Here is a 19082-nt window from a genome sequence, read left to right as displayed (position 1 = left end):
ATCCCTGCTAGAACTGCAAACAGTTTGTCAGACTTTTAAACACTTGAGAACGAGGCACCTCCAGCCCATGCCCGGGGGGCTGGCTCCCTGCCACGCACCGTAAACCTCCGAAGAGTGGAAAGAGTCCTCTGATGTGGAAATAGAGGGCCCGTGGGGCTTGCTGACCCCTCACCATCGCTTGTAGCAGTTCTGGAGAAGCTCAGAGAAGGCTGAGCCTCTATATTTGGTCTTGCTCACAAAATGGAAACAAGTGGGTCTGGCTGCTGCAGACCTAGAACACCTCTGTGCCATCTGTGGCCTTTCCATGTGGTTTGCTGTGTCACATCATGTAAAATATTGCCCACCTGCGGGATTTAACTAATGTTTTTGCATAAGAACCACGTGAGACTTCATTTAGGCATATAATGCTAAGGTTAGTAATTCATCAGAGGGCACAAGGCGGAAGATGCTTAGATGGGTTGTGTTCTCAAGGGTTCCAGAACAAACTGTGATGTTGGGCATCCACGAGAAGGTGGAGGAAACTGCTGGTGCTGGTTCTCCTTGGTTAAAGCTGAGCACATCAGAAGATGTTATTTCTCTTACTTCCTCAGTGACAGCTAGGGGAAGTGACAAAATAATCCTGCAAATATTTGCTTGAATTACCAAACAAATCTGCCTTGCTGAGCTCACCAAGCATTTTTTGGAGTGCTGAGCATTCCGAAAGAATAAGCTTAGCTGGGGTAAATACCATGGATAACTGCTTGAATTTCCAAAGTGAGCTGTGAAATTCATAACAAAGGTGTGAATTTTCTGCAATGAAATTTGCATTGAAGTAATCTGAAAGTGGTGTATTTACAGAGATCATCTTTATCTACATCTGCCAATATATGCACTACGTCGAATCAGGCAATAGAAATCTTCTCGTAATTTGCGAAACTAATTAGTACTATGATTTATGTGTTGTTCAAAAATTGTTTCAAAAACCCTCAAGATGTATCTGAGAACGTGTTGGGTTCGCTCGAGACGCATGTGAGAGTAGGAAAAGAGCCGAAATGTGCCTTGTGAGTTATTCAGTCCAGTGTCTGTCTGCTTTCATTGGGCTCTGGAGGTGAATCTTCAAACTCATGGATGCCCTCTGCTGCCTTGGGACTGATCAGCCATCCCTCTGCTCCTCCCTGCCCTTTGAAGAATCCCAGCGCTGTTTCCCTGTTCTACAAGACCTAACAAGAGCTGGGAATGGGGGCACGTCCAACCCATAGTCAGCCGCTCCCCGACCCCGCAGTGCTTCCCCAGCAGGGCTAGCAGAATAGGAAGGGGAGATGGAAGAGCAGAGAGCACAGGCAAGGAGGGGAGAGTGAGCTGAGGGTGATTCCACGGCGCAAAGCAATGAGCCTGGGGTGAAACACATCTCTTTGCTGCTCCTTGGGCCCTGCAGCTCCAGAAAGTGGAGCTCCGCATTACTGCATCGAGTTAATGCAAGTATGCAGAGTGCTTGCAGAGCTGTTATGAAATCTGAATCAGCAATCTTGGATCTTTCTTCTGTTACAGTATGTTACCTTTTAGCAGCCCACTGGATATGTGTAAACAAACGAGGTACAACTGTAGACAGTTTAAATATTTTACAGCTCACTGACTTCCATACGAGGAGGGATTTGCAGTAACTTAAGTGTTTAGACTCCTGCTCCAATAATCTAATGCAAATACGAATGCAAACAGCAGCGTGCTGGGAAGCAGAGGGAACCTGGGAGAGCGTGCAAGTCAAGGTGGTTGTCAGGAAGGAGGGAAGCAAAGCAGCAAGGGCGATGGCTGCACACCCAGTGCAGACACAAAACGTGTTTGGAGAGTGACACCTAGCAGAGCTGCGCGTGCCTGTAGCAGGGTGTCACCTTGCAGAACACGGTGTTGCCCAGTGTAATCCGGAATGGATTCACTGCTACCAAAATGGTTTTGACATCGAGGGAGCTGGCCCAGCTCCTCTCAGCCGAAAATCATTCAACAAACCGTTATTACGGGTATGTAGCACCCACAGTATTGGCTCAGCCTGGCTGCTTCCATTTACCACGGAGACATGACTTTGCTCAAGGGCACGCAACGAGATAGCAGACGTTGGCATGTGTTCCAGGAGACTTTATCAGTCTCCCCAGTCCTTGGTCACCTTGTGCTTCCATCACCACGCAGGGCACTGGGAATTCATTACTCCAGTTAGACTGCATTTTCACATTGAAGATGTGTCAGTGATACAAGGGGACTGCGTTCCCTTTGCCCCCATGACACAGAAAGTGATCCCTCTGATCCGTCCCCACCCATCCTCTGGGCACATGGTCCGTGGGACTGCCTGGGATCTTCCTGGCCTCGGGAAAGTAACTGCAATCTGCTGAAGATCAGAAACACAAAATCACTGGGGAAGTTTGCACTGAACTCCCGTAAGCATCTCAACCTGCTCCCAGTAATTTTTCCCTCCCTCCTTCCCCAAGTCTCATTTAAGTTTCAGTTCAGCGGCAGCCCTTTATTTTCTTTTAAATGTCAAACAATTCATCATTTTGCACTTTCCCCATTCCCTGTGAATCTAAAGGTTTTATTGGTATGCAGCAGTGTCAGCCTGGGACAATGCGCACTGATTACCCAAAACAATGCTGTTCTTGTCACCCTGCCCATTTTCGCTTGCGAGCTCTTGAGAAATGCACAAGAGCTCTTGCTTTCCCCCTCTCCTCCCTGTTGTCATCTGCACAATAATAAGGCTGGGTTCAAATACCCACTAGACAAATAGTTGTTATCTGTATTATTCAAATCTCCCATCCCCTGCCCTGGGCTGCACTGGGCTGTGTGAGCACAGCACAGGGGATGCTGATGGATGGGCAGGTGGTTCTGACATGGGGAGAGCAGTGAGGCAGGGCCTGGAGCCGTGTTGTGTCCCCGCTCAGCCACGTGCACACCATGGATGCTCACACACGTGCACCCACATGCACACGCCGATTTTATTAAGCCATTCCGTGCAACTCTTTTATATGTGGACTTTTTTTTCTTCTTTTTTTTTTAATTTGGCAAACTTCAGAGCGCTTTTTTTTTCACAGACAGTAAAGTTAGCATTGCTGAGATTCATTAGTCCCCTTTCCCCCTGTGTGTAAATGGATCTCTCTCAGTTATGCAATGCAGGGGTACACAACCATGAAAAGTGCGGAGGCAGCCAAAAAAAGCATTGTTCTGAACTTGGACGTGTAAAATATTCATATTCAATAATAAAAAATAAAAAAACAGCCCTTAATAAAAAATTCAAGGGGTAAAGTATGCGTTGTCGCTCCATCCCCAGGGCTGCAGCAGTTTCCAGACCAACATGTTCCGTGGCTTTTCACTGCCTTGTTGTACTCGATTAATTCAAAACCAATTCACTCACAGGCATCCCAGCATTGGGTGCCTAAATTGACTCTGATTTCTCTGAGGGCTGTGTCTCTATGACTACAGGAGCAGCCAGTAGGAGCTGTGGCTGCTCAGGGCACCCAGCGTGCAGCCACGTGGCAGAGGTCCCGGTGCCAGCAGACAGTCCCAAATGGTGCTAGAAGCAGAAGGATGGGGCAGGGGAGACCCTCCACTGAGGTTCAGATTGGATTGTAGGGACAATTCCTTCTCAGAAAGAGCGGTGAGGCAGCAGCCCAGGCTACCCAGGGGGTGGTGGAGTCAGCGTCCCTGGAGGTGTTCAGGAGCTGTGGAGCTGAGGGATGTGATCAGTGAGCACGGTGGGGTGGGTTGGGGTTGGACTTGGGGATCTCAGAGGTCTTTTCCAACCTTCATGGTTCTGTGATTCTGTGATAAGAAGGACAAAAGCATCTGTCACATCTGCTCAGGACTGGATCTACTGAAATCAGCAGTTCTGCTGCGCTCCTCCAGAAAGAGAAGCTGCCACTGCACGCTCTGCTTTCTGGGACTTTGTCCCATGTCCTCACTTAGTGGCAAAGTGGAGCTGTGCTGCAGTGGTGCCGTGAGCCAGCAGCAGGGAGAGCATCACGGCGCTGCTGTGGATGTCGCTGGAGAAAAGGGAGCGCAGGAGCAAGAGGAGAGGCTCTGAACTTAGAATGCTGAGTCTGGTGCTGAGATTTTATGAAGATAGATGGGAGAAAAGAATGAGAAACTCCAAAACAACCCATGCTTCAGATGTTTCTTTTATCTAAAGTACAGCGAGCTAAATGTTTTACCCAGAATGAGTCCCAAGGAGCATAAATCAGGGGATGTGAGCTGTGTTTCATAAAGACCTCGAAATGTAAGTTCTTTACCTCCCACATTCTCAGGCCAAATATTTTAACTGGAAAAGCATGTGGGACAATCAGCGTGCGTGTTACCCGGCTCTTTAACGGCCGTCCCCACCTCGGTGATGGGTTCTGCACCCGCAGTCCGATGCTCACACAGGGCAACATGGGGAGCAGTGAAGGCGTGCAGCCCCAGGCACGCAGCGCTCTCGGGATGGGTTTGTGGTTCTGCTGTCCGCCCCACTCCTGTGTCTGAGAAGGGAGGGCATTCCCAGAGCCTGCTCATGGCCGGCCCCACGGAACCACATCCTCGCCATCCCAAAGTTCAGAGCATCTGTCTTAATCTGTCTGGCCCTCGGCGCGGTGCGCTCGCAGCCCGGCAGGATTCACTGCTTGTTTTTGCAATGAATCTCTCCCCCCAAAGAGCGGGGAGGAGAATTTGGTGGCGTTAAGAACCATCGCTCACCGTCGTTCTCAGGACGTCTTGGATGGAGTGCGGTCCCGATGCTGTCAGGGCCTTGGCCGAACCCAGGAGCTGCTGCTGAGCCACTCAGCCCCCGTGATGCGGATGAGCTGAGATCTGGGAACGCTCCGCTCCTCAGATCCTTCGCTACCCCGACAAATCCAGAGGGAAACACGCGCGCTGCCAAAGTTGTTTCTATGGGTCATTCCCGAATTCCTGCACAAAACAGTAATTCTCAGGACAACGCAGCAGGACTATTAAACCGGTGCTGGTGGTCTGATGACTCTCTCTGAAGTACTGTCTTTCAGCCAAAGTAATATAGGTTTCCTAGAAGCACGTGCCCCCGGAGGGAAGAACCGGGGGCTCTGAAGGTGCCGCAGACAATAGGGCAGATGCTGATTCCAGCTGCGCTGTTTTAAACTCACTGTATTCCGTAGGTTTACGTCAGAGCTGATTTTTCTCACAGCTGTGAGATCATGGTTCCTTTTTGAGGGGAGGGAAGGGTCCCAGCCTGCCAGAGGAACCAGCCCAGCGCCGGCTGCTGCATAGAGCCTGCGTTTCCAGAGCTGCAAATCATCAAGATCTGGGTTCATCCCACTCAGTAACTTTAAACACTGGTTAAGAAAAGAAACGATGGGGAGAAAGAGAGACTCCACCTGCTCCTGCACTTACCAGAGAGCACATTTTCTGGCTTGCTGATCATCTTCCTTAGAATCATAGAATCACTGAGGTTGGAAAAGACCCCCGAGAGCCCCAAGTCCAACCCCGTGCCCACTGCCCACAGCCCTCAGTGCCACATCTCCGTGGTTCTGGAGCACTTCCAGGCTGCTCAGCTCTCCATCCCCAGGCTGAGCTGCTGCCCCGTGGGCTGGGCACACACGGGTGGGACGCCTGTCCCTGCGGAGCAGCCGAGGGGCGGTCAGAGCAGAAAGCCCCTGAACATCACCTGCTGCTCCCCCCCAGGCAAAGAACAGATGGCCCCGAGCTGCCCGTGCTGTGCCTGGAAACCAGCAGCCTCCTGCACAGCCCTGCCTGGCTCACTGGGTAGCAGCTCCACCACTCTGCCTCGTGTCCACCCGCTGTTGTTTCCAGCTGATGTTTGCAGAGAATCACCCATGTCTGAGCAGCTACATGTGCGGAGATTTTCTTTCAGAAGCCATGGAAGGGATTAAAACCAGCAGTAATCCATGAAATTACTCCAGAATTTTTTTCTCCTCGAGTGTCCCAAGGAATTCCCCGGCTCCTAACCTGTTCCAATTGGCACCGCCATGCATTGAGCTCTAATATCAGCGCAGTTTGTAACGTTTCCAGTTTTTCTGGTGGGGGATTACATGAAACCAAAATAATTCTTTCCATGGGGGATTACATAGCTGCTTTGTTTCTAATATTCCAGTCCATGAATGAGGAACGTTTCCTTGGGTACCTGTTTCTTCTTTGGCCATGGGAGCTAGTGTCATTGGGGACATCTAGGCATCAATCCATTTCATTAATTTCATTCCTAATCGATTAATTCCTAAAGGAACCTGATTAAATACTCTCTCATAAGTCCAGGCTTTACATTTTGGCCGAACGCCCTGGGACAATTAAATTCACATAAATTATTTGACACGGTGCTGCCTATGTTAGTGATCGAAATGCATCCACGTGGTTAATTAGACAAAAACTCACCTGGAGGAGCCGTCATCCGCTGATGGAAGTGACTCAGATTTTAGGGGAGAATTGCTACTGATTTACAAGAGTCTGGATCAAATGTCAGTGCTCAACCGTTTCTTCTTTTTTCTGTTCAAGTACCAAAGTGTGCTTCGGGGATTGTCTTGGCAGGGGTTTTAGAGCAGGAAAATAGGAAATGAACTGGAAAATTTGAAGACTACAGCAAACAAGAAAATCCTGGAAGGAACACACTCTACAGATCCACCCTAGCCATTAATAATATGGAAAGATTTCATTAGGAGAAGAGAGGAAGGAGAACGCTCCTCCTGGCCCAGCCTGCGGAGCAGCACCGAAGGACCCCACGTTAGTGGGGGGTTGCCAGGAGCTGCCCCACAATCCATACCCTGGGCAATGCACGAGCACAGCGAGCACTGCTGGCTGTAACCCACGAGCAGCGTGCTGTGCTCAGTGCAACTAGGGCTGAAGGATTGTTTCGTTCTCTCCTGTAGTGCATTGGAGATGATTCTGTTCTGTCGTGTCCCTTCCAGGCAAAGTGTGTTGCATTAGAACTCCTACCGCAGCAAAACAGAGGAGAGCAATTTAAAATCCCTGCCTTTGCCAAAACTTGTTGCACCCTCGCGTCACATCCCACGCATCGGAATTTGCAGGGGAAGACTCGCGTGCATGGGTTGGTTTTTTTTTTCTTTAGCAGCATTCCTGCTCTCCTCTGGAAATAGAAATATCAGCAGGTGAAGTGACATTGAGCTGCGCTTTGTGCGCTGCCGTGTAGCGTAGGAGGACGCTGACTCCTTGCACTTATGAAGCGTACACTTACTGCAAATAAACATCAGGAGAATTGAAAAGAGAGCCTTGGGGGTGCCCATCAGTCCTCATGGAGGGGATGAGCCCTGCCCCACGTTCACCAACACTGCCATAGCAGGCCCTTCTGGGCAGCCCCCAGCACTCCAGGGCCACCTGGGGAGTACCCAAGTGGCACAAACGAGCTCCACGTGGTGCTGTGCACTGCTGACCTCCTGCCCAGAGCTCGTTAGTTGCTGGTTCTGTGCTGCCCGGGCAGCTGAGCTGCTTTAGCATGGGGTGGTATCTGCCTTTGCAGTGCAGTAAATCCCTTGTCCTTTCTAACATGCAAGAAGAACGCACCCAGTTTATCAGAACGCTTAGAAAACATTTCTAAGCTACTCATACCATCCCAGTATGGATGGACCCACAAGGAAATTCATGCTTATTGCTGCCCTGGCACCAGGGGAGCAGCCCAACCACACTGCAGGAATAGGGCTGCCTATAGCCAGCTGTGAGGGGAGCAAGGCCTGATGAGCTGAATGAAGTCCAGCTGGCTCCACTCACCTTAATCAAAGCACCTGTGGCAAATTGACTAATTATATATAAGCAGGGCTGGAGAACCTTCCAGAGGGTTCAGGCTGCTGCTGGAGGAGGGTGCTGGCTGTGTTCAGCCATCAGCAAGGGGACTCGGTGCCTGCCCTGAGGTGTGTATGCTCTTTGTCTCCTTTGAGGTAGTGGTCTGAAGGCTGATTTACTGTTATTAAGAATCAAAGCCATGCAAACAAAATACAAGCTGCTTTGTGTTTATGTGCTGTGGATCTGTTTTGTGTTGCGGATCACTGAAATATGCTGGAAAAAAAAAAAGTTTATGGTTGGAGCACATCAGCGAGGCACTGGGCAACCTGTGGCTCTATCAGGAACCTCCCCAGTGTTGGGAGCTTTTGTACTGGCAAGAAAAACAAAATCCCAACTGATTCCCTATGAGTTTTGGGAGTCCCTTTGTGGTTGCTATAGATGTTAGGCTGCTATGGGGCTTGGGGGGAAGCTACTGTAAGGAAATAAGTTGTCTCCTTCAGTCTAACAGCGTGATGTTTCTTACAGGTCTGACTATTGCCATTATGGGTACCCAATTTCTGTGCATCAGGAGACGTCTCTTTGCTGTGGTGGGAGAAGAAAACAGCAAATGTAAGTAGGAGAAAAGCTTTCTTGTCTAGAAAATCTAGAGGGTAGGAAGTTCTGAGGCTGAAGGGGAATTAAAGGGAAAGTGGAATTTAATTGTTAAGATACTGTGACCTAGGAAACCTGGATTACTGCAGGGTCACCTGCTCCAATTTAAGTGCTGTTGGTTCTGGGGTGGAGCATGGTGTATGTTCTGCGCTCCTGAGTTAGTGCTTTGGTCAGGAGCTTAAGGTGATGGTATCTATTTGGAACAAGAAATGAGTATAATCAGTATCTGTTGCTGGTCTAATTAGCAGGAGCTCCTGTTGTGTAAAAGCACTGCAGGTTCCTGTAGTGTCCCTGAGCTTGCTGTGACCGTGGGATATTCAGAATTGCTGTAGGCTTCTTAGCATCCCTCAGCACTGGTTACTTTGGAGATCCTACACTTGTGGTTGATGGTGGGATAGTGAGAGGTGCAAGGAGGAGAGAGGTGTGGGGGGGTTCTGAGCTGAGGCACTGCAGAAAACCTCGAGGTTCCTGTCTGAAGGGGAGAGGCTGAACAAGGACGGGCATTTGGGCTCTGGCTGCTGTGTGGTGGTGGTGGACCTGGCCTGACTGCCAGGCAGAGCCCATTTCTTCCCTCCCTTCCCCTGCATGGACCGTAAATAATGTGCAGGAGAGAGTTGAGCGATTCGGCACCGTGTGCAATAAAACATGGAATTTGTTGGTCACTGCTGCTGACCTTGAAGGTTTTTGTGATGCTAGAGGGTGAACTGCGCTGAAACCAAGGCCCTGGAACGGGGTGAGGAGTGTCAGGGGTTGTCCTCTTTCTGAGAACGCAGCCATTCTGAGCTACAAATCCATCTGCTTCTATTACAGAAAATACAGCTGCTTTCTTACTGCATTTATTGTTTAATTCATTCATGCTGCTTGTTGGAAACACCGTCATTACATTCCTTCTGGGGCATAGTTTGTTTTAAAGAAAACTCTCTATGGAAAAGGCTTTCCTTTAAATTTAGTACAAAAGAAAATCCCAACTAGTTTTATTTATAGATCAGGGCATGAGAGATTTTCAGTTTTCGAGCTAGCTCTGTATCTCTGTTTCTCCCATAAAAAAAGTTTAACGTTTTTTCTCATCCTTCCAGAATAAAATTCCTTTATTGTAATTTTTTTATGTGTAAAATGCAGCAGCCTCAGTGACAAAAGCATTGATTTTACTTGCTGAATGCACTGCTACAATTCTATTCTTGGGTGATGTGCTCTGGGTTTTGCTTACTCTCTGATAGACCATGCTGTGGCTTTGGGAAGGCCATACACCTGAAGTCGTTTTCTGAGTGTGTCCCAGGTTTTGGAGTTCTTTGTGTCCTCACACTGCCCCAGCAGCTGGCTTTGGTGGCCAGAGTGCCTGGGGATGGAATCCTTCTGTGTCTCAATGGTTCGTTAGGCTGAGCGTTATGACAAAATAATTAAGACTCAGATTCCCTTGGAAACGTCAAGTCGCTTTGTGATCTGTAATTGATTCTCATTCTGAGTGGAGCTAAAAAGCTGTTGGTAATAATTGCATAGAAAATATGTTCCCCCTCCGAGTGTCCCCCGAAGGCTGGAGCTGGGGCTCCCATTCCCTGGGCTGTGTTCACTGAACCCGAGCTCTGCTCTTATTTGAGGCATTTAAATCACTGTACGGGTGATCTCACTCCATTATTTTTAAAGAAACTTCAGTTCACTCTATTTAACTTTATACTTCAGAGAAATGAAACTATTTCCTCATCTCATTTATAGCGAAGGAACCCAACTGCAGCTGAGTGGTAGCCCAGCAGCTCATGACACAGCTGCTTGAGGGCACGGAGCAGCCTGCAGCGAAAACCAGAGGCAGGCTCAGGGTGTATGGAGGAAACAGCATTTCTGGTGCTGTTGTGTAGCAGAGTGCTGGGGAATACGGAAGCTTATCTCTGTCTGACAGCAGTGTGGAGCAGGGCTCCTCTGCAGGGACTCCCTGCCTGCGGGTGCCCTGTGAATGAGACGTGCTTCTGTGTCCTGCTCTGCTGGGTGGGTGCAGGCCTGCAGCTCGCTGTGCTGCTCTGGTACCAGGAATGCTTCCTGTGGCTTTTCCTCCTCCTGGTGGGGACAGCCCTGCTGGGAGGCAGCATGCAGGGCTCCTGGGGAGGGGTCAGGGCAATGGGCCTTAGTGCCGGGGCAGATGGGAGTGGGTGGGATGCTGTGTGCTTGGGAGCACTGAAATCCCATGCTCAGGTCTTTGGCTTTGCAGCACTCACCTGGGGCACCCCACCCCTGTCAGAACTGGGGTTCTGCTCCCTGTGCAGTGTGCAGCATGGCAGGTGCCAGGTGCAAGTGATGGTGCTACATAGGAGGCATTTCTCTGGTCAGCTGCTTGTGAATGCGTGCTGTGGGTGGACGGTACTTTGCTCATTTTTAGGTGTTTCAGACTTTATTTTGCCTTTTGTGATGTATAGAAATAATGAGGTAGGGCTGGAACTTGAGACCAGTGCCTTTGATTTCCTGAGCTGCAGCTTGATAATTGCAACTATTAGCTGGGAAGTTCCTTGTCCATGTTGTCTTTCACTTGATATTAAGAGGGCAGCTAAGTACTGACCTTAGCTTCTGCAGGCAGTGCTGGAGACAACTGATTTCTGAAGGTCTTGTAATTTGGGTGCAGTTTTTACCTGCAGGACTGCCAACACAGATGTTTTGTGGTGGTTAAACTTGTGCTAAAGCTGAAATCCCCATGTCTGCAAGAGGAGGAGCTGCCATGTCCCCCCTCCCAGTGCTTCTCAAACAGCACAGCTGTGGCAGTGGATCTGCCAGGCAGGGGCCAGGTGCTGCTCTTGAATTGTGAAGGCAGGGAAGGAATTGCCCTGCAGAACCTGGGAACGTGCACACTGCATGCATGGCTTTGTGTGCTGCTTGGGAGCTTGCACTCGGAGCTGCAGTGATGGGTACTTAATTCCTCCTTGGATTCGGGCAGTGCTGCCAGCAAACAGTGGTAACCTTTTTGGGGGCAGTTTGATTGGAGGGGATTTGGATCAATACCATGAAAGTGAAGTTAATCTGCCTTGCCCTAGCTGGGTAATTTATGAGTTTGTTTGCTCTCTGAGTGTATTCCTCTAGAAAGAGTATTTTTTAGATATCGAGTAAACACTGCCATTCAGCGAGGCTTTCATTTGGCCCAGTTATCAAATTAATTTTTACTTTTAATACTATGCCCATTGTAAAAGGTGTTCTCCTGCACAGGATGTAAACCAGAGCTTTCCGTTTCTGACAGGGAATAGCAAGTGTGTTTTCCAAAATGTGGTGTTTCTGCTCTTTCCTCTGTTTTAACACAAAGTCTTCACAGGAATAAACCCAGTGGAATATGAGTCACTGCAGGAACAAGCACATGGGCAAGGTGGGCCACTGCCTTATAAATGGTACAATTGTAGATACAGAAGTGCAGGGAGTGCGCTGGCTGGAAAGCTGGCTGGAAAAAGGCAGTCATAAGGTAGAGGGACATTTATATTCACAGAAACCATTAAATATTTTGTATATATTTGCATTTCATTTTCTAACTGCTTTTTGAACTGGAGCTTGACTCTTCGAACCATCCATCAATTAGCGCATCGCTAGCTGTGCCTTGCTCCAGCTGCAAAGCTCCTGGGCTTCATTTGCTGCTGTTGGGTTGCCCCAAGTGCTCGTGTGGACAATCTGCAGAGTGAAAACCAAACAGCGAGGCTGAAATGCCCATGGTCTCAACTGGAGGCTGATAGAAGCACCAATGGATCATGGCATCCACAAAGCCAGCTTCACACAGACTTTCTGAGGCAGAACTTGTTCATGGTGCAGCATTTGTTGCTGCATTGCCCCCATCAGTTTCCTGCTATCTCAGCTTGCCCAGTCCCTCGAGGTGATGGCTTACTCTGCCACCTGTAAACTAAACAGTGCCACAGGGAGTGTGCCCGTGTGGTTGGAGAGAGGTTTCTCCATCAATTAAACTGGATTTTTCCCTCTGCAATGGACCACATCCCTCTGTAGTGCCAGAACAGAGCTGGTTAGGGAACGCTTCGGGGGCTTCAGGCATTTGTCTCCCCCGTGGTGATGAAACCAAACCCTTGTAAAGTTTAACAGTAAATGTGTGGGTAAGGGAGGAAAAAAAGAAGCAACAGAAGGACTAACAGCCATGCACGGGGCATTGCTGCGCTATGCAGAGGAGCCTCAGTCCCTTCCTCCCTGTGCCTCAAGCACGGGGCTGCTCTGTGCTCCCCGCACCGCGCTGTCCTGGCTGAGCAGTTCCTTGTAGCTGATGTGATACCGGGAGAGACGGGGCTTTAAACGCCAACCCGCTGCTTTCCGGTGATGAAAAGAGCGGCTCGGCTCCCCTGGTGCTGCCCACCCGGAGCGGTCCCAGCCCGTGGCTGCTGCAGCCCTGCTCGAGGAACGGGGGTGACTCATTCTTCCTGGACACAATCCATCTCGCATGGAAATCGATGAGATTCTTTCTGTTGCGTTTTAACACGTGTTCTTAGGGTTATTTTCTGCAGCGAGTCTTCATTAATTTGTAAATCTGAACGAAGTCCTGGTCGTGGTGTCTTTCCCTTGGGCTGAGGCACATGGAGGCAGCACCGGGAACTCGCCAGGCGCTGTGAAATACTTTCCCATCTCTGCTTATGATCTACCAAGCCGAGGACAGGCGCTCTTTGTGCTGTGCGCATTATTCCACGGGAGCGCTCCCACTGCTTTAAGGCAGAGGGGAAAGCTCAGGAGGTGGAAAAACGGGGGGCTGCGGTGCGCAGTGGGGAGGGGGGGTGGGGGCACAGCCCCGGGGTGGGGGCTCGCTGGGGTCCCCTCGGGTTCCCTTGTGTCCCCGTGTCCCCATCCGCTGCTCCCGGGGGGATCACACCGCACCCTGCTGGTGTCACTCCCCAGCCCGGGTTATGCTCCGAACTGCTTCATTTTTGTTGTTTTTTTTTTGTTTTAAGCGGCTTTGTGTTAAATGAATAAAATGTGTTCGCGTCCCGTCGGGTCCCTGTTTGCTCCCATTCTGTACCTTTATAAAAAGGAGCCGATCACAAATGCGCTGCCGGCGGCTTTTTGCGGTTTATCGCGTTTCCAGGAGTTGCGCATCCTCGGTTCCTTGGGTCATCTGCCTTTAAGATCACAGAGCGGGGCGGGGGGAGAGATCGTGTCGGCTTCTAGGAAGCTTTTGGAAACTCATTAGGAATCGCTCTGTGCTCGCAGGGATGCTCCGGGCTTTGCCGGGCGTCAGTCCGTTCCGACGAGCGATACCTGCAGGGTTTTCAGGTGGATTTGTGAGAGATGAGCGCTTCCGATGCGCGGAGCTCTGCGAGTGGTTAAAGCAAAAGGAGCCTTGGCAAATGGGGTTGATTTTTTTTATTTTTATTTTTTGCCTTTCCTGTTTGCTAGCAAGAAAAAAAAAAAGTGTTCTTAATTATGATTTGGGAAGGGGATATGCACAGAAAGCTCTTCCAGAAAAGTAATTCTAAACAGTGCAAAAAATAAAGGACAACAGCTCTATGATGGTTTATTTTAATAATCTTTTTCAGGCGTCTGAGTCGCGCTCTGAAAAAAAAAAATAAAGCTTGCAGGAAAAAGGCACCGACAATACAGCCTGGAAAACAAAATGTGCAAACTTCTGAGAATATGCCCTCGTGTTGAATACACCGGATTTCTCTCCCGAGCAAAGAGGAAGGTTTTGTTCGTTTGGACAGTCTTTGAATACTGTTCTAAAACTTCTTTCAAGTGGGGACTGAAGAGAGAAATGTTAAGTTCTAAGAGGGAGACAATGCGTTAGCATCTTTGAACAGAGCTCCTTGCATGCAAATCAGCCTTTTGGCAACGCGGGGCGTTTTAATTGGAAGGTGGCAGCTCGGCAAGATAAGGCTGCGTCCCTCGGAGCGGGGCACTGCCCGGCGCTGCCGGATGGACCCCTACCAGGGGACCCCCACCCAGGGACCCCCCGCGTCCGAGCGGCGGCCCCCGAGGGGACCTCGTAAATACAATCCGGCGGTTTAAAGTTTCTATAATTTTCACCTAATGATTTTTTTTTTCTTCCTCCGTTAATGCTTCCACCCCCCCCGCCCCCAGGGGCACTGTGTCAGGCCGGGCCCAGCCAGCCCTGGATGGCTTTTTCATAGCTTTTGGCTGCGCGCAGACCCTTCTCGGGATTAGTGGTCGGACTCCTCATTTCCCATAGCCATAAAAGGTCTTGAACTCAATTAATAGCTAATAATTATACAGCCAGCGTCAGCGCGGGGAGAGCGTGCAAAGGCTCCGGTGCGGCCCGATCTGAGGGGGGTGGGTTCGGGGAAGCCCGCTACAGCCGCGGGGCGGGGGCCGCCCGGCGGGCAGCGCATGAAGTGCCGTCGGGGTTCGGTTTGCTCACCCACCTAACCCTACCCCCCTCACCCCCCAGAGAGCTTTAACTAAGGACAAATCTTTTGGGGTGTGGGGGCCGCGAGCCCCCGGAGAGGGACCGCGGCGGCTCCGCGCCTTCACCTCGAGAAGGGCCGCCCTGGGAACTGGGTGGGGGGGGAGATCCGACGTCCACCCGCGTGCTGCCTCCAGCACAGCGCGCTGCGCCTGGAAAATCCGTGCGGGACACCCCGACCGCTGCCCGCCCGCATTCCTCCGCGTGTGTTGCGCGGCTGCGTTCCGGCGTCTGAAAGAAAGAATCGTTAGGGCTCCTGAAGTTCTCTCCTAATCGCCGCGCACTCTTGGAATAAAGCTGCTGCGTTTCTTTTGCGGTGGTAATGACAATACGGTTGAAGTTCGATATTCACGCGTAAACGTCGCTTTTCTTTTCGCGACTTGTTGTTTTCGGGCGGGCGTTGTTACCTTCCCGCGGCCCAGCAAAGCGCGGCCTCGCGCAGCGTAACGAATTCGGAGGAATTCCCGGAGCCGGGCGCGTTTTGGGGGGAAAATCCGAAAGGGCGGCTTACCCCGTGTGTTTTCGGGGCTAGGAGAGCCAGCGCTTGGTGCTAGGAATGAGAAGGGCAACGTCTGATGAGCGCGTTTCGGAGCGGGGAGAGGTGTCAGTGGGGCAGCGAGCTGCAGGAGCGCGCTGCGCTGCGCGGCTTTTGCGCGCAGATAAATAGAGGGGGTGCGAGAGCGCGAGCTGCTGAGCAAAGCAGCGAGGCTGATGCAGAAACGCGCAATACGCGTTTTTCTGTCCTAGTGCTTCCCGGTCATTCCGAAAGGCGTCTGAAAATGATACAAAAACAATAAGCAAAAATAACAAAAGCACTTGAAAAACCATGGGGGGAAACGCTTCGGGAAGGAGCTCCTCCGGGGCTGAGGGCGGCTCCAGCCTAACTCGGCGGGGTGCGGGGCTCGGGGTGCGGGGCTCGGGGTGCGCGTCCCGCCGCCCCCGGCGCTGTCCTTAGCCGCCCCCTTGTGCCCGCAGCACGCAGCCGGGGCTCGAGCCGCGGCCGAAAGGTGATGAAATTCCTTGGCACCGGCGGGACGAGCCGCTCTTTGATGGCGTGCGTTTAAGGCAGCCCCTAATTACAACGTGGTCGTTGTGTGGGTGCTTCCTCCGCTTATTAATGGCAGATTAGGAAGGGAAAAGCTCCGGGGAAGCGTGTGACATTCTCGGGGCTCGCTGACCCGTCCTGTGCCACGGGCATTTGCGTAGTTTAGAATATTAATTCCTGCTCTAATCTCCCCGCGACGCTGCGCGGAAACAATGAGGAATTTATGCGCAAATCCTCGGGACGGGAGAGGGGTTCCGCTGCGTGCGCGGAGGTGCCGCCAAGCCGCGCCGTCCCAACCTTTTTTAATCTTCTTTAATGCTTAAACTTGGGCACAACAAGTGGCGAAGGGCCGTGTCCCCGTGAGCCCGAGGCCGCTGGGGACGGGGACGGCCTTAGGCCGGGGGTCGCGGTGCCCGCAGCGCATCGCCGCCCCTCCGCAGTGCGTGCGGCACGCGGTGCTGCAACGGGTGGCAGCGGGGCCAGGAAGCAGAGACGGAGCTGCAAACAGGAGCCAGGGGTGGGCTCTGCAGAGCCTTAACGGGCGGGTTCCGTTGCCCCCAGCCCAGGGCCGGGAAGTGGGAGCCCGCCGGGTGCCGACCCTTGACACAGGGGACCGTGGAGGGGAGAAGGGTCGGGGCTGCGCCTTTCTGCGCATCGCTCCCCGGGGGTCCCCCGAGAGAGGTCGGCGGTTGCGGGCTCCCTGAGGCCACCTGGGCCGGGTCCCCTCTCCCTCCCTCCCTCTCCGCTCATTAATTTCCCATTCTGGGTGGAAGCGCTCCAACAGGTGTAGGCTGCGCTGCTGCGGGATGGGGTCGGCTGCGGTTGTGCCCCGAGCCCCGCACCGCGCCCGGTGCCGGCGGGGACACGGCTCTCGGGGCCGGCCCCGTGCTGCCGTCCCTTGCCACCGCACCTCGCTTAAGAATTCGTTCCCTTTATTTTTTTTTCCCTTTATTTTTTTTTTTTAACTTCGCCCCCAGGCCCCGGCGCAAGGACCCCCGCTGTCCCCCCCCCAGCACCGCAGCCGAAAGGAAACAGGAGAACAGAAACGCGAGGACTCGGCTCGGCCACGCGGCGCCGGGACGCGAGGCGATTTTCGATCTTTCGATCGCTCCTCGGTGCCTTTCTTTGCAGAAGCATCAAATAAAGCCTTGGGGGGGTGTCCGCGCACACACAGCCCCCAAAATATTTCGCATCTCTTAAAATATCCGCGAGCGGGTCCCGGTGACGCGCGGCTCCGCTGCGCACTCATTTACCGCAGGAACTGAACTATTTACTACGGAGAATCGGAACTCGGGGGTGCGGGGGTTTGGCCCCACCACAATTCTCTGCCGGGGCCGTAGTGAGCCCCGAGCAGATCCGCGGAGCGGGGCCCTGCGTTCCCGGCCCGGGGCGCGCAGAGCCCGCACCTGAGCGCGGCGCTCCTTCGGGTCGGGGCCGCCGGGAAAGGGCAGAAATGAACGGGGCAGCATTTCGGAGCTGAGCTCTTCCCGTCCCCCCTCGGAGGGACGCAACCGCCGAGGTCGTGGGGAGAAACATTTCAGTGAATCGCAGCCACGAGGGCTCCAGTTTGCCGGAGCAGCTCGGCTCGCTTTACCCACCCCGGCTCTCCCCCCGCGTTCCGAGGAAGGAACCCCCGCGCACCGCTTCAGCGTTCGGGCGACACGTGGCTGCGCCTTCCCTTCCTCCGGACGCGGGTGTTTTATTCGAGCTCCCGCTCCGCCGCCGTCCCCGTAACGCGGGCTCCGATACCCGCAGGGCCCCGCGCCGCAGCCGGAGGTCACTGCGGAGGGGCAGCGCGGCCCCGGTCCCACCTGCGGCTCCGGGCGCACCGCGGGGGTTGCTCTCGGAGTTCGCCCGTCGGTGCGCGGCCGTCAGCGCGTCCCAGTACCCCTTTATTTTCGGGAAGGTTGGCGAAGGCGCGCGCTTTCCCTCTCTCCATATTAATCTCATTAAATCCTACCTTTCAACCTTCTTCCGTGACCATCTGACCTGGCCACTTGAATTCAAACAGTGCTTTCTCCGCAGTCAAAGACAGCACATCAATCACCGGGCTATTTACACTTCGCTCCTTTCTTCAAAGAGGAGCTGCCCGTTCTCCCTCCACCCTCCCTTCCGGGGACGGCGGGCACCGTTTGGGTTTATTGGTATTATGACCATATATACGTATATATTTGGTTTCTCACCCTGCTGTTCTCGGCTGTCCGCGGGTCCCTCGGTTCCCCCGGCGTGGCGGTGGTCGGTCCCTCGGGAGCGCTCCCAGCGGCACCTGGAACGCAGAAGAAAGCGGCACCGGCACCCGCTGTCCCCGGGCGGCCCGGCCCGGTTCGGCCCAGCCCGGCTCGGTTGGGCCCGGACGGCCCCGGGGCACAGGCAGCCGCACAGCGGGGTTCGCTTTGTTTTATTTTATATTATATATTTTTTTTTTCCGGTCAAAATGCGTCCAAATGTGCGAATAAATTGGGGTAGGAAGAGCTTTGCCGCTGAGCTCTCCGACGCCGGTAGTTAAAATAAATATCCCCGTACAAAAGCGAGACGTGCCGCTACGGCACAGAGCGTAAGTTGTTGTTGTTTGGGAGTTAGGGACCCCCCCCGCGCCGAAGGGAGCAAGAAGAGGAAAAGGGTAAAAAGGGAGAAAATAAAGAAACTCGTTGAGAAATCGCTGTAAATAATCATTGTTAATTTTCTCTCGGATTAAAAAGAAAAGCGCGTTTAAAACGCGTCCGATTCCAAGGCGACACCCGGGAACAAACTCTCGGCGGCATTGCTATTTAGTACCGGTAAGAACAGCGGTAAGAACAGCGATAATCACCTCGATCGGGGATGGCACCCGGGTCCGCGGGCACTGTCCGCTCGGAGGGGCACTGCGCGGAGGGGCCGGAGCGCTGCGCGTCTGTCTTAAAGGGGCAGATCGGGGGAAGGCTGCGCTGGTGCGCGGAGAGAGGAGGGGGCAGAGATAAGTGGTCTGGAGAAGAGGATAGGACAGGGGAAAAAAAAACCAACCACCCCGATGATGATGAATACATTGGAAAGTTTTTTTGGCCCTGGTGAGGGTGTCAGATTGAATGCTCTGTGCGCATGTGCGAAGGTGTCCAAACTGACAATGCTTGGGAGATGAAGATAGTGTGTAGCTGCTTCTGGGCTCAAGGAGGAGGAGAGGAATCCGCAAGCCGACACGATGAGATCCAAGGCGAGGGCGAGAAAACTGCCCAAAAGTAGGTCCTTCCTCTCCCTTCTTCCGCGTACCGCCGCCGCGGGGCTCGGGCAGCGCCGCGCGGAGCCGGGCCGGGGGCTGCGCGCCCACAGCCCCTC

At 52.7% G+C, this 19082-nt stretch overlaps 2 protein-coding genes across 9 annotated transcripts in view; one reads left to right on the top strand and one right to left on the bottom strand.

Annotated features, from left to right (window-relative positions):
* PRDM16 (PR/SET domain 16) overlaps positions 1-19082 on the top strand; it is a 338929-nt gene that overhangs the window by 111209 nt on the left and 208638 nt on the right. For 6 of the 8 annotated variants that reach the window (XM_021417567.1, XM_021417566.1, XM_021417565.1 and 3 more), the window contains one exon: positions 8233-8316. In XM_021417567.1, coding sequence (XP_021273242.1) covers positions 8250-8316 — 67 coding nt within the window. In that variant the 5' untranslated portion in view covers positions 8233-8249. Of the gene's footprint in view, positions 1-7733; positions 7836-8232; positions 8317-18912; positions 18986-19082 lie in introns of those variants that run through there. The other 2 variants (XM_021417563.1, XM_021417568.1) reach the window with 2 other exon arrangements.
* On the bottom strand, positions 13850-18817 carry LOC110408642 (proline-rich receptor-like protein kinase PERK5). The gene is made up of 3 exons (XM_021417591.1): positions 18583-18817; positions 17957-18039; positions 13850-14959 (listed from the first exon to the last, which is right to left on the bottom strand). The coding sequence occupies exons 1-3, from the start codon at positions 18794-18796 to the stop codon at positions 14720-14722; spliced, it is 537 nt and encodes a 178-aa protein (XP_021273266.1). The 5' UTR covers positions 18797-18817; the 3' UTR covers positions 13850-14719.

The sequence above is a fragment of the Numida meleagris genome, chromosome 20 (assembly GCF_002078875.1).
Source record: "Numida meleagris isolate 19003 breed g44 Domestic line chromosome 20, NumMel1.0, whole genome shotgun sequence".
In the NCBI taxonomy this organism is placed as follows: Eukaryota; Metazoa; Chordata; class Aves; order Galliformes; family Numididae; genus Numida; species Numida meleagris.
This window is presented reverse-complemented; position numbering and strand designations above follow the sequence as displayed.